Source organism: Bacillus rossius, chromosome 14, assembly GCF_032445375.1.
Source record: "Bacillus rossius redtenbacheri isolate Brsri chromosome 14, Brsri_v3, whole genome shotgun sequence".
Lineage (NCBI taxonomy): Eukaryota > Metazoa > Arthropoda > Insecta > Phasmatodea > Bacillidae > Bacillus > Bacillus rossius.
In genome coordinates this window covers 6329687-6356348 of record NC_086341.1, presented here as the reverse complement: position 1 = coordinate 6356348, position 26662 = coordinate 6329687, and the positions used below count along the sequence as shown (strand labels likewise).

Sequence of the window (26662 nt, the reverse complement as noted above, 5' to 3'; positions counted from 1 at the left end):
TTTATCTGTAAAATTAGTAGATATCTTTTACCAAACCAAAATAAGTGCATTTTAAGGATATAAAAACAATGTTCCTAATTTTTTCAGTAACGAAATTTCCCTTAAAATTCAATTATAGATGGCAGCACTTAATATTTCTTACTTTACTGTTGGTATTACATTTGAATAGTCTCTTTAATCGGTAACCAATGAAATGCGATCTGGAACCAAGTGCTGTAACGGTCATTTCAAGAATTTGTCACAGAAGTTTTGAGTTTTAAAAGAGTTCTAGTTTTGGAGTTTGAACCCTATTCAGGGTTTGTTCGTGTTTGTGGAAAAAGAAGACATAGTAAACTACGGTAAGAATATATTTAGTCAAATTTAATTAGATTGTAAAAGGTTTCGTTTATTTTAAAAATATTTAAGGGCCGTTACGAGTTGGAATTTTCGCTATGAAAACAAAGATTTTAAATGGCTTATTTTTCCTAAAAACTTCAATAAAAGTGCATAGTAAACCAATTATGATCTTTTAATGTTTCTGTTCAATATAAATCGAGGTTAAAAGCTAGAGTAAATTGGTGGAATGCTTGCCACCGGATTTTTTTTTGTTTGTCTAGACGTCAAACTATGTAATGGTTTATAACATAAATTAATATTTATAAATTTGAGTATAAAGATAAAACATTGCTGTATGTATACAAGTTAGTTTTATTAATATTCCTTCGTGCACAGATTTAGTATTAATGTTATAGCAGTATTAAAAATTTATGAAGTGGAAATGTAAAATTCCATATGTTTTACTGTGCCTGTGAAAAATCTGTTATGCCCTTAATTCGTTAGCTTCATTCAGAAACTTGTAGTGGTGTTCATGAAGTTGATCGCTGGTCTAAATTCCGATTAATTAAATGTTGACCATTTGTGAAGTATACTTCAAATTTTATTTATCCAACCGTTCACTCCATTTATTTTATTTCTAAGCAGGTGCTATTATTATGATTTTACCTTATCAATAATGCTGATCAGAAATGATCTAGTAAATTGATGTTTGTGATCCATTTCCTTTTTTTTTTTTTAATAAATCCTAGGATGCATATTGTTCTTTTAATGTGTATTCAGACAGCAACGGGTAATATAACAGCAATGCACTTTCCAAGAAGCCAAAGATAGCTAAGGGTTTTTGAAGATGGATGAATCACTACTGTTGTGAACAAACAAAAATACTTATCCTAAGAAAAAGTGTTTGAAAGAATTACAAATTTATTCAACTTTTTTTATTTGTCACATTTATTTTGAAAATTTATATTTTAACTTTTTCTTTCTAAGTTACCTTTACTTAATATTTAAATATTTTTGTTTGTTTGGTAAAAAAAAGTCAATATACATTGAGGCAAATACCTGCATACTTAAATTGCAATTTTGACAGCTCTTGTCACATCTTCTGGGGTCAAGTGCATTTGTGTTTATTATGTTTATACTTCAGCAAATTTGGTTACAGCTACATGTAGATGCCCATTAATTGGTTATTAATGGTTGTGTCAATAATTGGCCAAAGTCTTAAAAAAAAGTAACTTAATGACTGATAAAAAAAACCATATTGAACTAAACGGTAGGTAACTGTGCTGGAAGCCTAGCTTTATTTCCTGAGCCTTTTGTGATTTATTTTGCTTTTGACACCTTACTTCAGTTTATGGTAGCATACTAAATATAAATAGTTGGAGATTGCCTTTTTACATCCTGTAGAAATTATCCCTGGAAACATTTTAGCTTTGTAAACACAAAAATCAGACCATCCCTGCTAATGTTGTATTTAATTTGTCTTGAAGGGAGCAGGAAGAATGCAGGGAAAAAAAAGTATTCCACTGTGAGGTCAATGGTGGAGTATGCAATCACAACTTGGGAGAATACGTGCTGATGGGGAATAAGAGTTGGAAAAGGTTCAAGCAAGGCAGCGAGATGGGTGATGAGGTTGTGAAGGTGAAGAGAAGAGAGAGAGACACCGTCAGTTATTAAAGGAGCTGGGGTGGGACACTTGCCGGGGAGGAGGGAGGTGGAAACACTGGCAAGGTTGTTGAAAGTGGTCAAGGGGCAGAGGCGTTGGAGGAAGCTTGGAGACAAGATTGCACAGGTGGGTACAGAGGGAGGACAGACCACGAGGGGAAGATACAGACGGAGTGGAGACGAACGGAAAAACGGAAGCACTCGTTCGTGGTGAGAATGGGGCGGTAGTGGAATGAATTTAAGGGGGAGGCATTGGCTGTGAGGGGTGGGAAGGACTTGTGTAAGCAGCTTTAGAAAATTGAAGAGTAAAGTAGGGGGTGAGAACACCTTGTCACCTGGTAAAAGCCCAATTGCAAGCGTAATCTTGAATTAAATGTTTGTAAGAAAATTTGGTTAAAAGATTGTGTAAAAATCCTGAAATTTTTTGTCAGGGTGTAACGGGTCATAGAAGTTACAAAAAAATATGAGGAAAGGTTGTGAAATAGTAATGCTGCTAGTCTTTTGGTAACTTGCATTTTGATTAGTGATGCTTCACTTAAATTTATAGTCTCACATTATATATAAATACATAGTTGGAGACTGTCCACGTATTTTATGTGGAAATTATTTTTGAAAGGTTTAAGCTCTAACTTAAAATTGCTATTTTCCTGTAAATAATAGATCTTTACATTCTAGATTTTCTTTAAAAAAATGTTTTGTCACATGTTCACCAACAGTCGAGGGACCTTCGCATTGGGCATGACACAAATGTACAGAAAAATGTAGTTACTGATAGTATGTAGGCACTGACCTCTCTTAGGTACTAAGAGCAGGCAGGCACCACCTAAAGCGAAAAACCACAACAGGTAAGCACTAGGTACCGTAATTGGTGAACATACATAGGCTGCCTGTACCACATACCTACAGGGATCACAAAACAAACACACACACACTAAAATATCAAAAACAATATATAAAATATTTAGATCATAAATGATTGTTACAAGATTGATTATGTATAAAAAAAATTACCCTGTTAAATTAAAAAAAGTAAGACGTGAGGTCGAAATGTTGGTAACTTTGATATAGGCAAAAGGAATGACTTTAGGTTTTTTTTTTTTTAACTTGGCACAAAAGCAGATATCTTCAAAAATATGAAATTTTTCTGAAGGGTAAACTGATGTGTAATGTCATGCCACAAATGATAGCGCTTAATCAAATAATGTTGTAGGAGTTTTAACATAAAATTATCAATACAAAATAAATATACTCCACATAACCTTCAATAATTGAAAAAATACATGCTATCAAAAATACTTAATTCTAAATAATATGACAAATTATCAATTTTGTCTATTTTAACATGATACACAAGTTATTCACTGTCCTTAAAATCGCAATACCCTGAACATTACCAACAACACAGAACTAGATGTTTGCATCGAAACAACCCTCAACACCTTGAGTGGTAGAGTATAGAGGGCATGACCTGTGACCTGAGAGTTATAAGAGACTGAGTAAAACAAATGTGAAGTTAACAGCTATAATCCATCCCAAAAAAATTCTGAACATGAGTGACTCGATTGAGTGTTGTACCTAATGACCATGCAATCAAATAGATGCTAAGTTTGAATAATTTTATATATATATATATATATATATATATATATATATATATATATATATATATATACACATACATACATATCCCTGTAAAGATTTTTCAGTTAGAAGTCTGTGGTTTTAGTTGTGATAGTTAGGTATGTAATGTTTTTGTTGGGCCTAGTGAATGAAAGTACAGGAGATCCATAAAAGAATCTCCAAAGTTTAAATGATATTTTATAACAATAAACTATTAACAGCAAATCATACATCAAATTGAAGGTAAACTAATCCAGTTTTTCTTTCAAATGTTCAATATGTGCACCTTTAGTTATACGGCACTCATTCAACCTAAAATCCAATTCTTCCCACACTTTGATAAACATGTCTGTAGCAATGGAAGCAATAGCCTCTTCAATTCTGTGTCTCAACTTGGGCAAATCGTTAGGCATGTATGGCGGTATGTCAGGTGTACGTGTAGGCCAGCGAAAAAGAGCTCTTGACGTCCCCACCATTATGACCAATACAATGATGAGGGTCTTGGATGTTTCAACCACTCTCGTACAAACAGATTTCTAAAGGGGAGGGGTTTCATTCTGTTGCCAAATAAAGTTCACATGTTCACCCTCTACTAGTTGCGAAAAGAGCCATTCTTTCGTGCTGCAAGTTAGTAAACAACAAAGCAGTACTTCGCATGTGCCTATCTAAACCTGTTTTTGAGTTTCTCTTTGTGACCTTGAACCGATACTCTACAATGGTTTCATTTGGTACACTCTTAAAATTTATAACTGGGACATTCTTGTGTGCCATTCAATCAATTTTTTGCTACACTATATTATTTGTATTAACTGCATACTTTTTTTTTTTGGTAGACAATAAGCCATGCCGCCTATAAAGAAGTTGACAGTCGACCCATCGGCGGCGCAGAATAGGCGGGTGGCGACTCGAAGCTTCATGAAGCCGCCGACGAACCAGGAGTTGCCGAAGAGGAAAGCCGGCACTCCCCCGAAGCTCGAGGCAGAACACAAGAGGCAGGTTCTTGTCGACATCACAAACGAGAAGAAACTCCAGGCCAATGCGGACAACCTCAAGAATGTGAGTGTGCTTGCAGCGTTCTAGCCTTTTTTTTTCTGTACTGCTGCAGTTTCCTGCTTTCAGTGGGCCTAAAGCCTGGCTGACATGCATAATTGGACGGTCTCCGGGTAAAAGGTAACAAGTCAAGAATTCACTTTTTGCAGGAGAAACAAAAAAACTCTTAGATAAAAATTGAATTTCAATACTTAAATTTTTTCGTGCATTATTCTTTTATTTACCAACATAATTACCAACATAGTTGCCAATGATTAAAATGCATTACATATTCTAAGTATACTTAAGAGTTTAAGTGCTGGAATAGGCTAAAAATCACCAAAATGTGACTTGTTACCTTTTACCTGGAGACCTTCCAATTGTTCTGTCTTGTGAGTACAGAGGTGCGAGATTTCTTACTCAACATTAAAACATTTTATATTCTTATTTTAAAAAATTTACATTTTAAACAGTGCATTAGTATTTTGTGTGCATAGTGTTAGTTAATTTGATGGTATTAAATGGCTAGGTAATTCTAGAATCTATGTAGAGTAAGGAAAACTAGAAAAAAAATTAAACTTTTTGCTTTTGAGTCTAATAATTTTCACACCTCTGTAATGAATAAATGCTATTGGGGTGGAATCTGTTTGTGTGAATGCAAAACTTATTGGTATGGTAGTTACTTGATCTATTGATTTGTTTTAAATTTGGATTATGGCAGTAACCTGTTGACAAAAATGTTTTAATTAAATAGAAAATATAAGGTATAGGTAGGTGAAAGTAGAGTTAAAAAGGCCTGTGAGGAAGTTTTAATATAGCCTACTGTAAGTGTAGTGAGTTTTAGCTAATGAAGATATGCTAAGATTTAGTTATATAATATTTTTAGTTTTGCTCTCATATTACTAAGCAAAGAATATACATTTAAAATTGTTTTATTAATTAATAGAATGCTTGTACAGTAGAATACCGGTACAACGTACCTCATTATAACGTATATTTCACTTTAACGTATTTTTTTTAAGTCCCCGCCAAAAATCGTATCTTCACCATACAAAACAGTTTCAGTTTAAAGTATCATGTTTTCACTATAACGTATAAATTCTACTAGAAGCGTGGCATTACTACACTAAAATTTACTTCAACTGGTAAATAAATTTCCAGCTAAATGATTAATGTTGTAGAACAAACATACACAAATACCACCGCAACATATTTTCTAACCTCTAAACCCTCAAAACAAAGTTAACAAACAGTTGCGCGCGCTACCATAGATTAAACCGTACGTAGTGTGCGACGTGAGCAACACAACACCATTCGATACATCGAAACACGGAAGTTCGAGAGAAGTATTAATTATTTAGGCAAAAGTGTTACGCTACGCTAAAAATACTGTTGATGTCTGTGCCGGGATTGTTATTTTTGAGTTTATTTTCAGGTTACGTTATTTAGACACCGCATTGTATTTGTACTACAATATGAGCGATCCTGGAGATAAAAAGAAACGAAAGCAATTCACGCTTAAGGAAAAAGTGGAAATATTCAGAGAACTAGACAAGGGGGAAAAGCAAGTCATAGTTGCAAAGACATATGGCCTTGCGGCTCTCCTGTAGCTATTTTTTTTAAATATATTTTTTCTCTCTCTGTATAGATGATATGTATGTATGTTTCAGTACTAAGTACTTTCAGTACTAAGTACAAAAACTTGAGGTCCCTGTAAGTACTTAGTACTGAGATTCTACTGTAAGTATGAAACTGTAGAAACAATAAACAATTGCTAGTATGGTATAAGACAGAATACACCAGTAAGTCTTCGGATAGGTCCAGAGAATATATATCAATGGCCAATACATTTGCATAGTATTTGACGCATGGAAAAGTTCAACCGTCTGTTCTGATATCACATTGCCTTGCGTTCACAGAGTAACACGTTAGTCCCGAATTGCAACATTGTTAAAGGATGCTGTGTTTTCAGGTGGCGGTAAATCTAAAGCTCAAGAACTCGAAAGCGACGAAGCCAGCGGCGAAGGCCGCGCCGAAGCAGCCTGAGAACGCCCGCCCGCGGCTCACCCGGTGCTCCACGCTGCACACCCGCACGACCACCTCGACCACGGTGACGTCCCGGCTGGCGGAGGTGAAGAAGGCGGTGGTGAGGCCCGTGCCCTCCCAGGTGCCCAGGGTCAACTTCCCCGAGGTGAAGCCGAGGAGTGGCACCAGCTCTGCCGCCAGCTCCACGTCGTCGTGCAAGGGGGCCCTGTCGAGGCTCGCCATCAAGGAGGAGGGGTCCAAGGGCGATGCGTCGGGGGACAGCGAGGACAGCGAACTCTTCGTGACGGCCAGCGAGAGCCTGTGAGTAACTCTCCAACTGCCCCGTGGGTTTTACTATGAAATACAGCAAGTCCACGGAAATATTTGGTGACGATTATAAAAAATTAATATCAACAAAAAATTTAAAACATGAAAAATTAACAATTTTGAGGGAAACATCACTGCATGTTAGTATGTGCGATTTTTTTTTGGCCTGTACGAAGCTTCAACTAAAGTGAATCGACTTTTTTTTTTTAAAATTCGACTTGACTTCGCCGGGAAATTTGCCATTTGTTTTATTTCGAGCTTCGCATCTGATGTGAAGCTTTGCATTTGTTGCAAAGCTTCTGAAATATTGGAAGCCTAAGATTTGCTCGGGGAAAAAAAAATTTCTGTGTGTTTTGATTGAATAAAGTTGGTTACTTTAAAAAAAAATCAAAAGTTGGCACTCAGGTTTCCTTTCATGAATGCTCAGTATTAATATTATGCGAGTTTAGTTGTTAGTGACTCTTTTCTCAGAACTAATTCTTTCTATTGAAGTTCTGCAATTTCCAGACACTATGCCACCATTAAAAAAAATGCTGGTTGCTCTCATTATGGTTACTCATCTTTTTTACTAATGTCATTATTGTTTGGATTGTGTTAAGCAACAATATTATTTTTAGTTTCATTTTTCTTTCAGGAGTGATGTCAAACCAAAATTAAAACTGACTAGTGTCAAAGTTAGTAAAGATGCTGAAAAATCTTCGCAAGAGAGAGTGGTTCCAGGAGTGGAGGATTTTGACAAGAAAAATTTAAACAATTTGTTTGAAGTTGGAATGTATGCCATGGATGTGTTTGACTACTTGAAGAGCATCGAGGCAAGTGTATTTGTGTTAAGCTGATGTTAATTTAGAGAAGTGAGAACAAGCATCTTACGATAGGAATTCTTGAGATCCTGGGTGTCTTAAAAGAGCTTGTGACCGTGGAATGAATTTATACAAAAATGAATATATATTTTTACATATTCAATTAATAGTCATAAACTAATTAAAGGTTAAAAATTAAAAATTTAGGCATAATGGGTTTAATTTATATGTTGGTGGTTTTTCCATTTAAAAAAAGTTGTTAATCTTAAATTATGTTTTTGAGTGCTGCAGATGTTCCTAAATTTCCCCTTAAAAACAGCATAGTTGCAAACTTTAAATTTGAAAATATGAACTTTTTCATGGACTAAAAACATTACTAAATATTGAATGATTTTATTGCAGTTTTAACTTGCTCTCATCAATATATGTAGTGGTTCTCTATGTTCACTTTTAAAATGTCTTGTTACAAATTTTTGTAGCAGTTGTCAACGTTGCCCTTGATGTGTACATGTTTGACTATTAAGGCGGAATTGGTATTTTTTTATAACACTGTATAATCTTGGGTCTACATATTGGATATTTCATTTCATTGTAGTTTCTGTTATTTAAGGGCCTTGTAAGGAGGTTAGGCCCTGACCTACCTTCAGCATTGATTCTTTAACGTGGGGGTTTTGAGAATATAAAAAAAATATATTCTTGTGTTTGTGTTAGGTGTTTTTTTCTGTAACTCCTTTTTTTTCCCTTTGTGACTTCTGGCAGAGGTAATTATAAATTCAAGATTAAGCCGCATTTTGGGTAGAATGAGTAAGGAAGGGCCGCCCAGCTGGCGCCAAGAGGTGTTTAAAAGTGTTAGCCTAGTTAGCCGTGATTGGCCAAGTGACGTTTCACTTTATTTGAGAGAAAATCGCTGTAGGCTGCCGCCATATTGTGCCGGAACTATTTCTTTATAGGTTGCCAGACGTTATTGTAAGCTGTTACATGATGGTAAAGTAAATGAATTTGTGGTTTAAAATCTTGTATTTATTTATTTATTTTTGTTAAACTTATGTTTGGTTGAAGTAAGTGCAAATATTGACAGCGGAAGGATATGTAACTTTGTCTTTGGAGGGAGAGAGAGGCTTGTAACGGTGAATTGGACGTAGTTATGCAAAGAGGAACCAACCCACAATTTGTTATATTTTATTTGAAAATAAATTAAAATAGTACAAGGTTGATCGTACCGCCGTTGCTATTATTATATCAGTATTTATACTAGACCATTAAAATTATACCCGCATTATGTTATCAATACGAGAATTACAATTTATGATTAACTTTAACTTCAAAATATCCAGAATAGGTTTCATGCGGGTTGGTTCCTTTTTGCATAACTACGTCCATTTGGAAGGAGCTGTGAAAAGGGTGGTGAAGATAAAGGTTTTTTTTTGTGGTTGGGCGTTATTCGAATTTGTTTACTGGAGAGTGACCTGCTGATGCAGGAGAAGTACCGGGTGGGGGACTACATGAAGCGCCAGAGCCAGGTGCAGGCGTCGTCGCGCTCCCAGCTGGTGGACTGGCTGGTGGAGCTGCAGGAGCACTTTGAGCTGAACCACGAGTCTCTGTACCTGGCGGTGCGGCTGCTGGACCACTACCTCGCCCGCAAGTGCGTGCCCATCGCCGTGCTGCAGGTGGTCGGCATGTCCTGCATCCTGCTGGCCGCCAAGTACGAGGTGCGTTATCCCTCCCGCCTCGCCCCGTAGGGTCCGCCCATTTATGAAAGATCTAATCCCACTCTTAGCGGCCACTTCAGTGTTTCAGGGGCACTACGCAACCCGCGTTAACATCATGAGATTCAATGCTATTTTCATTTTGCTTATAACTTATTAACTAATATAGATTTAGAAATGATGCTTGCTTGATATGTAAGACAACGATGCTCTTATCAAAGCCCCTTTCTTCAAAAACGTGCATAAATTATGGTTTCAGACTAATCTTTACTAATATGCATAAGTGTATTGTCTAGGTTTGAACCATAATTCGTACAACCCAAAAGGTTAAAAATGTAACTTTGGCAGCTAATTATCCAAAAAGTATGCTCTGTATATATTTGTTTCATTTCATAAAAGTTAAACAATTGCAAAAGTCTAAAAGTTGATCAGTGATTAATATAAATATAAAATCATGACTTGAAATGGGAGGCACCCCCTTAACAACTGAAGTTTGGTCATTAATGTTTCTTGTGCTTTATAGGAACAAAAAACAATGTACTAATCAAGATATAATTCTCTGAATAAATTGTAAATCATACCCAGCTAAATACTCCTCTAAAATTAAATATATTAAATAGTTAATCCCCAATCTGTGGTAAACGGACATTCTATGTAGAATCCTGTGGCGAAATGTCCGTCAGATGTGTGGGTTACTAAACTTCAGTTCTTTGATGTTATAGCTTTTCTGGTTCAATGTGAGTGGCAGGAAGTGAAATGTATGGCTATCATTTGAACATAACTTATGGTATAAAAAACCTGGCTTGAACAAAAAAAAAGTTTGGTTTTTTTTATGTGAACCTGGTTTTTTTCCTAACCCTGGTGTCTCATTTAACCGAGGTTCTGTTTTATCAGAGCATACCTAAAGTGCCATTACCAGCAAAGACTGATAAACATTCATAAAATTTATCTCAATGATGTAATTTATTGTTTAAGCTAATCATGAAGTGATGTGAAAGAATTTAAACTGAAAAAAAGGTGGGGAAATGTGGCCCTGAAAAATGCCAACAGGAAATCCTGATTGTCTGTCAGAAGTTTTTCATATCTAAGGTTGCAGGTGCCATGCATAAATTTGAGCAGTATAGACTTTTTGTTTTGTTAATACTTACAGTAATTAGTCCTTTAGGTATTAAGTCAATTTTTTTACAAGTATGCATCCATAAAACTATTGATGCAATTAGGATTTGGCTTTATTTAAGTTGCATGTTTCACTAACATTGAATCATAATTTATGATTTACTTAATAATTTGTCTTCCCTCCCCCCTTCCCCTCAAATTTTACTGGTGGTGGTCTAGCCAAGTTGGCAGGTATGGTGGCATAGCATGCTATATGCTAGTTGTTAATGGCTGGAAGGGTAGAAGTAGCAGTGATGCTACGGAATTCTCGTAACGCTGCTTGTGTTTGCTTACTCAAGATTTTTTATTTTGTCTTCTGTTTTATTTAATTTATCTACTTCAGAAGTATCATTTATTATCTAAATACATAGTGTGATTGAAAATGTAAAAAAATTTTTAAGAAGTTAGCTTTTAAGCCTGTGCGAATATCAGTTTTTTAGTTCGAATCGAATTCGAATACGAATACCAAATTATTCTCGAATACGAATATTGAGTTCGAATAATTGGAATGAGAATTGAAATCCCATAAAACATGTTATATCACTAGAGCCAAGATTATATGGTTTTATTTTGAACCTGATTTCGTCATTTAAAACCACACATTTCGTCGTTATTTCGTCTTTATGGGTTTTTTAAGCTATTCATGGTACTTACACAATATATTTCACGATTGTGACATAAAAAATAGCAGTTGGGCCTGTGGTGTTGTTTAGAATCACATGTAATCAACATTTTAATGTTCTGGTTAAAAATTTTCTTTTAAAAAGTACCATACATTCTCAGGAACCGTCAAAAAAAAATTCTGATATTTTGGCACCAAAACAAAAATAAAATAATTGGGGAAAAAATGGTAAAACTCACAATAAAAGCTTATAAAAGCTATTATTTAACACGCAGCATATATTTTGTGTGGGTTTATAATAATCGTACTAATGTTCGTATAAGAAGAGAGAAAAAAATCGGACATTCTGCTTAAAAATAGGGCAGCAGTAGCTTGTGGAACGTAAGTGGGAGTGCTGGAATCTCGTCTAGAAAGGCTGGCGGCGGACGCATGACGTCATATGGCTTACCTCTCCTTCCCCTGGACATACTTCAAGGTTCATCCCTCCCAGGCATACAAACCGTGGTGTCTCTCTACCCCTCCTCCCACAACGTCCGTTGACATGTGAAACTGTCAACATCCTTCCTCCCCTTCTCAATACTGCGTGCGACGAAAGCCAGGTTTGTATAGTCCATTTCTGGTAAAATGAAAAATTTTTAAGGGCCCCCCACAGCCATTTACCATTAATTGTTTTGATACAATTTGTTTGTTAGTTACACAACATTATTTCCGCTGGAAAATCACTGAAACTTCAAAATTTCTTTAATGGAAAAAATTAGCAGGGCCGTAAAAGTATTCATTTTTACCGCAAATGAACTATACTCGCCCTTCCTGCCGGACAACATTCTCGGCGCGTGACGCATGGCAACTACAGTCCTGTGCCGCGCACAGCCATGAAAAACCTACGCGATTTCCAAACTACACTAGATATCCGACTGGAGTCTTTTTACGAAAAGCATTTAAGAATTTGTTAATGCCCAACTGGTTCTTTTGATATCGGATCAAGAGGATTTAGAGGAGATAAAATGGCTAAAAGGCATGTTTTCGAAGTTTTAGGTGTAAAAAACCTGTTACAAATTTCTTGAAAGTATCAGAGGGAAATACATTACACCTTTATCTTTATTTTTCCGCCATATAATGTTACGGTCACCGATCAAATTTCACAGTTATCTGACGGGAACGAGATGACTGCGCGCCAGTTCAGAGCCTTGCACTTGCAGGTTTTACCGCGCTAGAACTACCATTAAGCGTCGCTCTTATCATCCCGCTTCACTAACACACACGCTGACCAGACAGCACCCTAAAGCTGATTAGAGGAAGCATGTAGAAATGCAAGGCAGGAAATTCTTCCAGCTTATCAACCAGGACCCGGGCAAGTCTTGACTATCAAGCTTTTCACATTAAAATATGAGACTTGTATTGTGTAATTTTGGTGTTATTTAGCGGTTTTTCTTAAAAATCGCTTTTTTCGCATTTTCCATATAAATTCGCTGAAAATTTCGCGATTTCACGATTCACCATATAATCGTGGCCCTATATATCACATCACATTACAATATGATAACAGGTACATATTTACTGATACAATGTATGTAGAATCAAAAAAACTGACCGTATTTACAATTTTAAGGTTCTCCAATTTTATAATTAGTTTGTATTAAAAAGAGTCTTGTCACATCGCTACATATGTATTAGCTAATTTAAATTTTTGTGGAAAACACAAGCTGCTCTACATTTTCGGGGAGTAGACTCTCTCTTCTACACGTCACAATGTTGCAAGCTGTTGAGAAAAGTCTCTCACTGCACACTTGTGTGGCAGGTATAGGCAAGTACTTTCTTGCTACCACAGCTATGTTTCGGAAACAAGTGCGCCCCTTCTCTGACCAGAAACTGAAAGGATTTTCATTCTTTGGGATTAAGGGTGCTGCCAGCTTCGTGCTTCGTAGCTTGCAAGCTTAGACTGAGCTGCTGTTGAAGGTTTCACGTAGGCCCACAGAGATGACTTCTTAATAGGCATTTTACTTGTAGCCTCACTTGTCTCAGTTATAGTTTCAGCTACTGTGTTCAGCTTACACAGATTACATACCGGTACCTCCCTGCACAAATTTTCAACCCATATATATATATATATATTTTTCATCCTCAATTAGTGAATCTTTGAACTGTGGATCTACCATCATAGAAAACACATTTACTTCACAATCTTGGTACACCATGTAACGTGATCGCAAGCTTTAAAGTAAGTTCTTGGCGAGAGTTTTTTTTGACGTGCGGAACAGGATAATTGCCTTAGCTGTCACTACGCGAGGAATTTGATAAGGGTATGAAGGGGTGAGGGGGGGTTGGTTTCCGCCTGCATCCAGTCGTTTACTGTGTATTATCCTGTTGAAAAACATTGACGTAGCATGTTAGTCTTTTGGAGTCTTTGATGTGAGTATGCGGCCAGATGTTTTCCACATGGTCTGTACAATTTTCTTTCTCTTCGCCGTCACGTTCGGAACGAAATTACAGTGCCGACAAACCATGTTGTGTGGATTTTACAGACACGTATTTATCTTTATCAGTATGCTGACAGTTCAAATCTATTTTAAACGACCTGACGACATTCTTCTACATAAAATACGTTAGTTATTGCTCCAAATTACTGTGTTCAAACGGGCTTTACCAGCCAGATGTAGTGGAATAACTCCACATACATAACTCTAAAACATTACGAAAATCCCGCTGAACTTTTGCCCCCGCCCAACGAGATAAACCTCCGTGATCCTGAAATGTTTCCCGGTTTCAGAGATTCTGTTCAGCCTTTTTCGTAAATGACTGAATATTCGTTTTTTCAAAGTGTTAGTATTCGAAATCAAATACGAATAATAAACTATTCGTTTTGATATTCGAATATTAGCACAGGCCTATTAGCTTTATAATTTTTTGGTATGTGATCACTGATTTGAAATGTCAAAAGGACTTGCAGTCTTGTGAGCTAGACTTGATAAGCGTAATTTATGTCAGATTGGAGTGTTTTTTGTTATTTTATTTTACTCTGCCGGAGATCGTACTTTATCATCACGCCTAAAATTAATAATACTGCAAAAGCAGATGTGAGGTATTATCAAAGGCAACGGGGGAAGAAACTACCGAAAGTGGCAGTGACCGGATGCGAAGGTGCAGGGCGTGAAAAATGTACCAGCATTCTTGTTCAATGAAAAAACAATCTTATTAATTTCTATCCATACCTAAGGACACCTGTATTTCGCGATTTCATTTCATGTCGAGGTAATTCACAAAACACTGTAGCATTTTTCTAAGAGTCTTGGCAAATTGTGAGGGTGCAGCAGCACGGTGACCACATTCTCATTGGCCCCGTCAAGAGCGGGACGACACTCACCTCTCCCCGACCTCAGCCAATAACCACAGGAGAAGAGCTGCAGTATTTTGTGAGATACCTTGACACAAAATGTATTTGCGAAATGCAGGTGTCCCTATCCGTGCCTAACGAGCATGGAGTTTCACGTGGACTCGTGTGGTAGTGGAAATGTGGCGGTGATGTGTGTGTCCAGGAGCGCTACCCGCCATCTCTGGAGGACCTGCTCTTCATCAGCGACTACGTGTGCTCGAGGGACCAGCTGATCCGGATGGAGCAGGAGGTGCTGAGGACTCTCCGCTTCGAGCTGGGCATGCCCCTGTCCTACTGCTTCCTGCGCAGATACGCCAGGGTGAGAGCTGTGCGGTCCGTCGGCCCGGGTAGCTAGGGGAGGGGAATTATTCGCGGTCGCAAATTATTCGCGAATTCCGAGGCAAAATGCGAAATATAGCATAGTCACGAAAAGTAGCAAAACTTGCACATTATTGTTAATACTACTAGCCAGAGGTGCGACTATCGTGCAGGAAAGGCAGTTTTGTGGGAGGTAGAGTTGTTCATGGGAATAGCGTTAAATTAAATACCTCAGAATAGATCGTAATAGCATGCCAAACAATTTAAACGGATAGTCATGCAACAAAAACACATTTTTAGTTAAACTTTAAATGGGAAATCGTAACCCGAATGTGAGCCGGAACTGACGTAACTATTTTCGTAGTACGCGCTACCCTCAAGAGTGCGGGCAATCAAAATCTAGTTTGCTCAGCACTAGACCGTGCGTGCGTGCGTGCGTGCGTGTTGCGTGCAATCGGCGAGCTATCGATACCTGACTACGTGCGCACATTTCACGTTCTAAAAGAGTTTTAAAAGTAATTGTACTTACTGTGTTTTCCCGTTGTAAAAACCAAACGGCTTGTCGACTTGAAAACAGATAGCTTCATCCTGTTGTGTTTACTACCTGCACAAAGCATTCGGAATCTTAAGAGCAGAACCAGAAACATCATGCGATTTTTATGTGAGAAATCTAGGTCTGACTGGTTTGGGAATAATTTGAATTTTTGTATTAAAAAGAAATGTTCATGCTATTTCAAAGGAAATATGTACTGTTTTTTATGGTCCAAATATATTGATAATACATTGATATGGGGCAGGTAATTATGAAGGACTGAAAAAATGCCACGAAATAAGGCCAACAATAAATAAAACAAAAAGTTGAAGTCAGAGGAATTTTTCTGCAGATTTATGAAGAAAAATTTTTTAAGAATTGTGCAAATAAAAAGATTGATATATTTAAGAAGTGTTGGGATTGAGATGACTTGTGTAAAGGATTAAAATATAAATAACCACAACTTTTTTGACATTTCGTCATTGTCATTAGACAATAAGGGTCATATTGGGAACCGAGCATTTACGGAATGAATGATTTGTGTGGGGGAAGGGATAGGGGACCTTGAGAAATCCACCAGCTCACGGAAGCATTGTCCAGGTTTGGCTCCGCCGGGAATGTAACCCAGATCACGTTCCGTGCTCAGACCACTCACCCAGGGTGTCCACAGTTAGTACTCTCGTACTAGATCTAGTACTTTTATAAGTTTTTTTAGTAGTCTAGTACATTTACGCTCAGATCTAGTACTTTTTTTCTTTAATATATGTTTTATTACTAAGGATAATTATTTTTAAAAACTATGGAATGTATGTGTGTGTGGTGTGATATTTAAGTTAGAGCATTGCAATTTCATAATAACTTCCTAAATTGTTACAAACTATAACAAATTATAATTTAGTACCTTTTTTTTTTTTTCAAATCTAGTCCCTTTTTTTTCGCCTAAGTTGGTACGAAATATGTTTTTTCCCTTGTGGGCACCCTGCACCCACCGCTCCCTCACGGTGTGTGATGTTCTCCCGGGGGCAGTGCATCAACATGTCGCTGCAAGACCTGACGCTGGCGCGCTACATCCTGGAGCTGTCACTGACGGAGTACATGTTCGTGTCGGTGTCGGAGTCGAAGATGGCGTGTGCGTCCCTGCTGCTGGCGCTCAGGATGCTGGGCTTGGGCGGGTGGACGCCCACGCTCGAGCACTACACCGGTGAGCAGCCACACCGCTCGTCTGTGTGCTTTTACTTTTAACCCAATTTTGTTTCTGAAACGAGAGGAATTCAGTGTTTTTAATTTTTGTACAATACTTATAGTCTAATATCCGGCTGCAGGATTAGTGTGTTCATCGGTTTTTTTTGCTGAAACCCAAATTTTTTGTATATTTATAATTAGGAGAATATATATTTACCAGGTTGCCTATCAAAATTTGGCCGCCAGTGTTTTTAATTAAATTATTTTTAATTGATTTTTGGGAAAAAAATTTCGTTCACTTGTTTTTTTTTAATAAAATAATGTCTACATCACAGCAATTTATATGAAGATTCAAAAAAATCACGGTTGCCGTTGCGCACTTGGCCGCACCTCTTCGCAGCCAGGTGTAAACAGGTATGATTTTGATGCATTTATACGTTCATAACGTTTATTTATTAATCATATATCAAATTAAAGCTAATTTTTTTCTATTTATTATCATACAGTAGAATCCCTCCCGAAAGACCCCCCTCTGGAACGGCCATTCCGTAAGAACGACCAGTTTTCGAGGAACCGTGAAAAAATTCGGGAAAAAAATGAGTAAAATCGGATGAAAAACAAGTGCGCTACACACTATGTACGGCGCTGCGCGTCACGTTTTTCTTGGCGAGCGCTGTACTGTTGGCAGGCACACACATGGCTAAAAATAGATACCACCCCTCCAGAGTCCAGACTGGCCACCAAAGCGATAACGGTAAACAGTGGTGCGCATGCGCATTTCTGTTGCCGTCTCGATCCCGTGTCTTTGTCTTGTGGCTTGTTAGTGTGATCTTGCTCGCTGGTGGATACGCTTCTTTTGCTTGTTGATTCGGATATTTCTTGGTTTTTATTATTGTTGACGACTTATTACGCTTTGTTTCTTGGACGCCAATTTGGTTAGTGGTTTGATTTTGTGAATTTTGTATATTGTTGACGACACATGCATTTGTTTTTGGATTTTGATTTGGTAAAATTATTGGCTTGATTCTATGAACAATCGTTGACGACACACGCAGTTTTACACTCTGACGTCCGCTTCCCTTCTCACGTCGGTTGGTTATTATGTCCGCCGCCCGTTAGCTCGCCTGGCGCCGACAGACGTGTCTGGCAGGCATCCGGCGCAGCGGGACGAATGGTGACGCCGAAAGAGTGGGAAGGGGGGGGGGGGGGAATAAATGGATAAAAAATAAACTACCCACGTTACATAACGTTAGCACGATGTTATTTTAAAGCTGCCCAAATAAAGGACGGTTCTTTCCGTGAAACGGCCCGGGGGGGGGGGGGGGGGAGATTGGCCAAAAATTGCCCAAATTCTCTGGAACAACCCTTCCGTAAGTACAACCGTTTTTTCGGGAACCGTGAGGGGTCGTTCCAGCGGGATTCTACTGTATATGGTTGCCTAATTAAATCTGCCCGCAAATAAGGGTTGCTGGCTGTTAAACATTATAAATATTTAAGGTAGAGTGAAAGAGAGTTAGCGCGTAACATCATTTGTCAGATGAGGATAGCGATTGCCGGCTGTGCGACGCTTTCAAGCCATTGCGCATGCATCGAATGTTGGTGTTCTCAACCACCGGGGAGTAATAGAGACGACCTAATAAATACTCCAAAAAGGAAGACATATTTCTTGGAGTATTTATTAAGTCGTCTCTATTACTCCCCGGTGGTTGAGAACACTAACATTCGACGCATGCGCAATGGCTTAAAAGCGTCGCACAGCCGGCAATCGCTATCCTCGTCTGACAAATGATGTTACGCGCTAACTCTCTTTCACTCTACCTTAAATATTTATAATGTTTAACAGCCAGCAACCCTTAATTTGCGGGTGGATTTAATTAGGCAACCATATATGATAATAAATAGAAAAAATTAGCTTTAATTTGATATATGATTAATAAATAAACGTTATGAACGTATAAATGCATCGAAATCATACCTGTTTACACCTGGCTGTGAAGAGGTGCGGCCAAGTGCGCAACGGCAACCGTGATTTTTTTGAATCTTCATATAAATTGCCGTGATGTAGACATTATTTTATTTAAAAAACAAGTGAACGAAATTTTTTCCCAAACATCAATTAAAAATAATTTAATTAAAAATACTGGCGGCCAAATTTTGATAGGCAACCTGGTAAATATTTATTCTCCTAATTATAAATATACATAAAACTTTGGTTTTCAGCAAAAAACCGATGAACGCACTAATCCTGCAGCCGGATCTCATACTATTACCATACCTCTCGTTTGTAGACAACATTTTGTGGTTCTACTATTACCCTTCCAAAATAATGGTAAAAAAATATGTAATAAAATGTAGAGCTGTACGGATTTATAAAATTTTGCCATTGTGCGAATACGTCGAAACGCCGTTACGACGGTTGCCGATTCACTAATCCCGAACCGATAGAGGAGAAAACACATTTTTATAAATTCACTAAACCGCCAAAAATAACTCATTCTAAGGATGTAAATGCACGTAACTGAACTTAACCTCTCTTTGTTACCTTGTTATTTCGCCAGGAAAGCTCGGATGTTGCTGTAGTGTGTGGGTGGTACCCGTGCTTGCAGGTTACAAGGAGGAGGACTTTAAACACCTGTTGCCTCACCTCAACAAACTGTTGCACTGCGAAAAGAACAGCAACAGGCATCGCAGAGTATTCATCAAATATTCCGACGGGTGAGTCAAATCAACAGGACCGGGTTCATTACCTGTTAATTGCTTAACGAGTCCAGAAGTCGTCGTATTATCCAGAGTATATTTCACCGTTCTGCCCCCTCATCTAAATCCGCCTATGGTCCAAACTGTAGTAGATTTGCCTGGTACAGAAGAAATCAATGGCAGGAAATTTTAATTTTATACTTGTCAATGTTTAAAACTTTTACATGTGGACTTGTCAATTTTAACAACTTTTATTTACTTTTAATTTACTCAGTAGTCGCTACCATTGAAGTGGTTTATTCACCCCATTTGTAGCTTTGGACTAAACACCTAACCTAAGAGCAGTTTCTTCAGCCTTCTTCATCAGTATGTTGCCACTAATGGGTACACTATGCTTGAATATTTTTAAACCATCTACTTACCACTACCAATAAATGTTTTATGAAAACTACAAGAATTAGCAAAATAGTAACTAAATCAACTCATATTTGCCCTTTACACTTTGATTAGTTTATGTATGTTACAGATGCTCGATAGCCGATAGGTAGGGATGGTGATTTTTAGTTTTTGCTAAATAGATGCTAAAATATGCTAAATTATATTTTTTCCGCTATAAAATGCTAAATCTAGACTATTCCGAGATAAATGTGAAATCAAGGTAAAAAAACGTAGATTCGTCTTCACTCTACACAATTTATTTACCGATTGTATTATGTTTCAGTTCAGTATCAAAAGAAACCATCATTTTATGGCATATTCAGCACAAGTATCTTATTGTCACGTCATTCACAACTACTATTGTTCGTAAATATTGAATGAAGAATGGCCATCCGTGCCTCGCGATTGTAAACAAAGCAAAGAACAACTAGCTGGAAGATTGTCCGTCATCTTGCAGAGTACAAGTTTTTAGGCCACCATATTGCGACATCTCTACTTAGTTGCGCTAACAATTGTAAGTCCCATTTTCTGGCTGTGTTTCACGTGAAAGCCGCGTTCTTGTGTAGTCTGTGGAATGTTGCGTGTTTAAAAATACGTGCATACTCGTGAATGTGTTGTATACTGTTATTTCTCGTGGTAAAAGTGGGACGAAATGTCATTTCCATTTGCAATCGCATAAATGAATACAAAAGTGAACAGTTATAGGAAAGTGATACGAATATTTTAATGCACAATTTTAATTTATGTAATCGCCATCTGGAATGGAAAAAAAAAGATTTACTTGAAAAGCACATTAAATCTGAGGGACATCAGACTGCAAAAAAAAAAAAAACACCGAGAAGTCGGTTGAAGGAAAAAAGTCGTAAAACGGAAAGCAATGGTTTCTTTTTTAAAAATATACTTTTCTTCAGTAATGTAAAATGAGAGAATTGGCTAAATTGTGTTTTTTAAATGCTAGAAAATGCTAAATTTCAAATTCAAAATGCTAAATGTCATTATTTTAAATGCTATAAATCACCATCTCTGCCGATAGGGTTTTTTTACGACCTTGCCCAAGTATATTTTTTATGCCGCTGTTTGTAGTTTTAACTGCTTAAAATGTAGTGTTTTCAATTGTGACAATGTATTGAATAAGATAACATTTCAATGCTTTCTTTAAAAATAGTTTTTAATGTTTGGTACATGGGCATGTGTACGGTCAAAGTTAAATCAGGAAACAGGAAAGAGTAATTTCTTTCCCGACGTTTCTCGTTGGACAAGTTCCTGGTTTTTAGGGGAGAACGGGATCCCGCCCTGGTCTCGTTCGTAATTCCCCCCCCCCCCCCCCCCCCTCATCAAATCTAAAAATAATGCCTGTTCACAGAATTGGGGCAGAGTATTAGGATGGATGCAAAAATAGTTCTTGCTAGAAACGTTTAGTGTGATCAGGGTTTTCTGTATAAAATTTGCTACTGATGGTTATTTCGCTTGTATTTTTTCAGGTCTTTCTTCAAGGTGGCGACAAAAAAACTTTTGAAAAACTTGTCAGGTGACGACAACCAATAGGATTGGTACCAAAAAAGTCTTTGTGAGCGTATCTACATCTCAGGACTCTGGTGCTGCCAGAACTGGGCAAGCTCTCAGGCTCATTTTTACATTTTCTTAGTAGGGATTTTTTTATTGTAGACAACTTACATTTGTATGTATATATTTTTGATGTTTTTATGAATTTATTTGTACTGTAGTTTTGACGATGCTTTGTGTCGAGGCATTTTGTATTTGATGAAAGTCTTTATATGTCATCCCGAACTCACACTGGACTTCCATGTACAAATCATATGGCGAGGACTACAAACACTTTGTTTGTGAAACTATGAGAGTTTTGTGTGAGCGAAGGTTAAGTGAGGTTAGCTTTTTTATCATTGTTTTACTTTAGGTTACTAGGTTTATGTTGTGATAAATAAGTTGTCTACAGACAACGCAATTTCATTCTAGTTGTTTGTTCTTATAGTAATTTAGTGGAAATTTAATATTTAATCTTTTAGTAAATTTATTGAAAATGAATCACTGGAGTGACATTATATTGATTTTTGTATAACTTGTAAATATGTGTATAGACAACATTTGTTAACTATTTTTTAGGGTTGATGTACAGATATCACTATGAATATTCTTTAAAAGAAATGTAAATGGGTAATTTTTGTATTTAGATTAGGTATCCTTTTGTGTTCTTATCAGTCTTGTTTTGTCTGTGTTTGGTTTTTATTGTAACTGAACATTGTGCAACTTTTTACCATAGCTGAATTATGCATTCTCTAGTCCTGTATCCATCACCTTCAGTTCCACAATAAAATATTTTTCACACACCCACACATGGTTTATGGCTAGAGAGGGTGAAAAATAGCATTTATTCTGGTCATTTATAGCATTTAAATATTTACTTGTAGCATTTTTATAGCATTTATTACCAATATTATATAATTTTATAAGTGCTCAACCAACCACAGGGACATAATTTTTTCTCAGTGTAGATGCTTGGAGTATGTCCCCAGAACCAGGAATGTACTTGTTGATGTATTCCCTTACAGCTGGATACAGAGGGATATTAGCCTTGAGAAACATTTTCACAGTCTCTTCAATAAATTCCTTTTTCTCAATTTTTGCCCCTTTTTTTTTTGGTTATGCAGTGTGGTTGGTAATATTGCATGTCGTTTCCTGTCATCTTGCTCAGAAAATTGCTTGAGTCTGTCAATGTGACCCAATGTTTTAATGTTTTTCCGACGTATCCTTTTTCTCCCAGTTGATGCGAAGGTTGCACGGCTTGCAAATCAAAATATTTGTATCACTAACATAAAAATGATGGCCCTTATATTCCGATGCGCGCGAATGTACGGAAACGGACTTGGTCCGCCCCATATTATCATAAACACGTAAAAACAATTACTGTATGGTAAAATGTGAGCACTTTATCAAAAATCCACGCAAACTACACTTTGTTTACAAACAGCGTAAAAACCAACGGTAAAAACAAAGCAAAGGTTTACTGCACCGTATGTGTACTGTAGCACCTAAGAGTAATTAATTAAAGTAGTAAATGGCGCTACGGAAATACATTGAGAATCGTCGATCGATATATCGAGCCACGTAGTACCGTTGCCTACGAAATTCAACGACACTACTCGTACGCAGTAACTTCGATAATTTCATAGAGAATATACTGCGGCCATATTTTATTTCTCTTGTATTGTTTGTAAAGTTGTTGACAATGCGGAAAAAAGTGTTGGCAGCAATTCTTTGGCAACATGGTGGCGTGGTTTGTTTCTAGAGTAAATATATTAGGGTTTGATTACATGTACATGAAAAATTTACATTTTAAATGTCAAATTTTCCATGGAAAATTATTGTAAAATGTATTTTTAATGTTAGTTTTGCCCGGCAAAGTGTATATAAGACGTTTAATCACAAGTAATTAACGAGTCGCATTAATTCGCGGCTATATCGTTTTTATGATTTTTCACCCTTTCTATTTATGGCTCATGAATGTTTTATGAAATAAAGTATCTTTGTGGTGTTTGCATTGGGTTTTAAGGCTGTGTTGTGTGCTTATGAGGTCAACCATAATCACGCTGCTTCAGACACATGTACATTATTGATTATTGCTAGGGACAATATTATATGGTAACTTGCAATTACACCTAAATGCAATGAAAATCAGAATTGTCAATCAAAACATAACTCTAATAACAATAAGCTGATCTTTTAAATATTTAATTAATGTGCATTGGAAAGATTTACTTTTTTTAGTTTTGCAACTGTTCTTAGTTACTAATTTTTACATTATGACCTTAGAACAGAACATAAATACTTAAGATTTATTTTGTTTTTAAAAGTTATACATGATAATTATAAATCGTAATGTAAAAGTACATATGTATCAGTCAAAATGACACTATTTTGAGAAATGAGTGTATATTATGAAACATTAATCATACTTTTTAGTAATATGCTATCTTTTTTAATAAACAGATTACATAAAATATAAAGACAATAACACTGAATCTCTTCTGTTTTAAAAATAATTGGCATATATATATACAGTAGAATCTCGTTATAGCGAGCACGGTAATAGCGAGAACACGGCTATAACGAGGTATTTTTGAGGAATTTACGCCGTGATCGCTTGTAGCGCGCTTTTGTTATTTGTCTGCTTTATCTCCACCCCTCTCGCTCGCCACTAGACATCTTGCCGTTGACGCCTGTCACATTCTTCAGCCGTGCAGTCGCCACCTAAGTGCGTGGCTTTAAAAATAGAATCCCGTCCTTTCTTTATTTTATCAAACTTCCGTTAGTTATCTGTACCGTGTGTAGACAAAGTTTGATATTGGAACAGAAACAACGTAAGAAAGTATTTTTTACAAATTAGAAATATGTATGTTTTTGTTTTTATAATCGCGTATATTTTCACTTTTTTTTTTTGTTGCTATCTTAAAAGAGATAATATTAAAAAGCCGCTCTAATGAGATTTAATTGTTTCTTGGTTAACAAAAACTATTAATTGTTTATATTCTATTTATTATTATTTACGCGACGTCATACTGTACGCGTACGCAATACGACTGGATTCGTTGCTGCAACATAACAGCAAATTATGCGGTATCAGAAGTAACGAGTAACGTAACGATAGTAACGAGTACTAATTGTTATAGTAACGAATACATACGGTTACGCATTTTTTCGTTACTTTTACACCTCTAGTCGGCACTACCGTATTTATTTCCGAATCGCTGGGGCAGTTTTTTTGTAACTTTTGTTTCGGTCAGTTGTTGGGGTATCTGTCCGAGAAAGGGGTGGTGACGGTTTGAGTTTAATCCCAAATTTATTTTCTAAAAAAGTTGACAGGTTTCTTTAAATGAAAAGTATAGTTTTCCAGCGACTATTACGTTTGAGGCGTACGTGCGTTGCCGCAGCAGCACTCCTGCATTTTTGTAAGGAATTAAATCGTCGCGCTACACTAGCACCACCTGTTAACTACATCCCGAACCAACATGGCTGCCAGCAGACAGCCCGCGTCGGCAATAGATAGCAGGACAATGCTGCGTCGGCCGCTTGCTGAGATGCTATACTTACGTGGCTTGGTAGGGTCAAATACTGTATTTGGTAGGGTATTCTGGTTATTTTTACGTAATCGGTGATCGCATCCGTACTTATGGGGTATCGTTTTAAAGAGAATTCACACATCTGCTCACAGAAATTAAGACTTCTTTAATATAACCTGCTATTTTCCAATTATACAGGTTTAAACACAACTTTTATGCTATTTTCGGTTAATTTTTTTTTTTTGGGGCCAAAATTTGTCCTATTCGGTTATAGCGAGGATCAAACCTGGAACCGTGACACCTCGCTATAACGGGACTCTAGTGTGTGTGTGTGTGTGTGTGTGTGTATATATATATATATATATATATATATATATATATATATATATATATATAATCATGGTTAGCTTACGGTTACGGTGTGCTTCTGACATGCAATAATAAAGGAACTCTGCAGAATAGAAAATTTGAAATATGCTCAAAATTATGCTAGTGAATAGTCATGCTTTTTCCCAAGTTGTTTTCTGGTTTCAAGAGTACACAACTAACAAACATTGGCAAATGTGACATGTGTAAAACTGTTCTACAATTGAATTATTTGGCACTAATTGTTCCAAAACGGCCAACTAGCATGCTTTGACAGGGTTTTCAACCTCTACTAAATTATCTTTGACCGTAATAAAATTTTTATCAAACTATATATGTACCTTGAAGCATTTTACAACACTAGTCGTGTTTCCAGACAATTAAATTACTAATTTTTAACCGTGAATTTACGTGAGCAATGTAATATATCAGCAATTACAACCGTGATAGATAAATGTAAACTTGTGTCCGGCTTTGTGACCGAGAGTGCTTTTCTCAGTATCCTTCCAGGACAGCTCACTTCCCAGAGCTCAGCTTAGGTTAGCAGCTCCAGTCATGTCCCATTCTAATGTTCCAGAGCGGTCGGGCACATATAAGCGCTCGCCCTAAGACATTTCTCACAAGCCAGCAGATCCCCACCCTTCCCTTTTTTTTTTTTTTTTTTTTTCACGAACTCCGGCCAGGGCACCGACTGGGTCATTAACCTCAGCTCCCGGCGAGCCTAAATCGAGGTCTTCTCGTTGGCCAGCAAAATGCTTGCCTTCGCCATCTCGCGGAGAATAGAACAACCGCGTAACTTAAGTTCCGCAATCTCTAGCGGCCGTCACCACACATCTCTCTAGCTCTCTTTTAGCCTGACAGAGCATGCACCAGCTCGTCTCATAAGTGCCAGGCTTACGCTAGTCCCTCTTGCGGGACTTTTGTGGACTAACCTTGTGTCTGTCCCACCTGTTCCCCGACAGAGCATGCTGCCTTTCGGAGTGTGAGTGATCTCTGATGACCCTTAAGTTAGGCTACCACTTTTTTTTTTGCGCAGAACGAGCCCATTGAACGCAACCTCCAGGTAGCCCTATGACTTGATAGTCACCGTGGTCGCATCTCTCCAGTGCTTTGCCCGAGACTATTCGGAAGCTATCTCACCACGAATAACTTAAGGGATATGATCCCTAGTCAGGATACCTAGTTCTTTTTTATAGATTGCTGGTTGTTTTAGTTCAGATTACTATGTAATCATGTATGACTGGTGCGTGGCTACCGTGAGCACTCTGGCAGCTTCGAAGGGAATGATTTTCTTCATTCCACCCCCAGAATGGTAAGTGAAAATTCAACACCCTTTTGCCTATAGTTGGCTACCTACTTAACTTTTGTGCTGACATCTCAAATCAAGTTGCTTGTCACTTTCCAGTGGGGTCCAAGAGATTGT

The 26662-nt window shown here is 37.3% G+C and overlaps 1 protein-coding gene across 1 annotated transcript; it reads left to right on the top strand.

Annotated features, from left to right (window-relative positions):
- The first annotated feature begins 165 nt into the window (after nt 1-165).
- On the top strand, nt 166-22434 carry LOC134539085 (G2/mitotic-specific cyclin-B3). Its single transcript, XM_063380815.1, has 9 exons — nt 166-338; nt 4431-4653; nt 6599-6972; nt 7613-7790; nt 9257-9487; nt 14795-14950; nt 16508-16682; nt 19270-19378; nt 21280-22434. The coding sequence occupies exons 2-9, from the start codon at nt 4441-4443 to the stop codon at nt 21341-21343; spliced, it is 1500 nt and encodes a 499-aa protein (XP_063236885.1). The 5' UTR covers nt 166-338; nt 4431-4440; the 3' UTR covers nt 21344-22434.
- The last annotated feature ends 4228 nt before the right edge of the window (nt 22435-26662 follow it).

Bases quoted from the DNA above. Each gene is read 5' to 3' on its own strand.
- LOC134539085 (XM_063380815.1), top strand. From the start codon at position 4,441: ATGCCGCCTATAAAGAAGTTGACAGTCGACCCATCGGCGGCGCAGAAT. The intron at 4,654-6,598 runs GTGAGTGTGCTT...CTGTGTTTTCAG, and splicing joins ATGCGGACAACCTCAAGAAT to GTGGCGGTAAATCTAAAGCT. The intron at 9,488-14,794 runs GTGCGTTATCCC...GTGTGTGTCCAG, and splicing joins TGCTGGCCGCCAAGTACGAG to GAGCGCTACCCGCCATCTCT.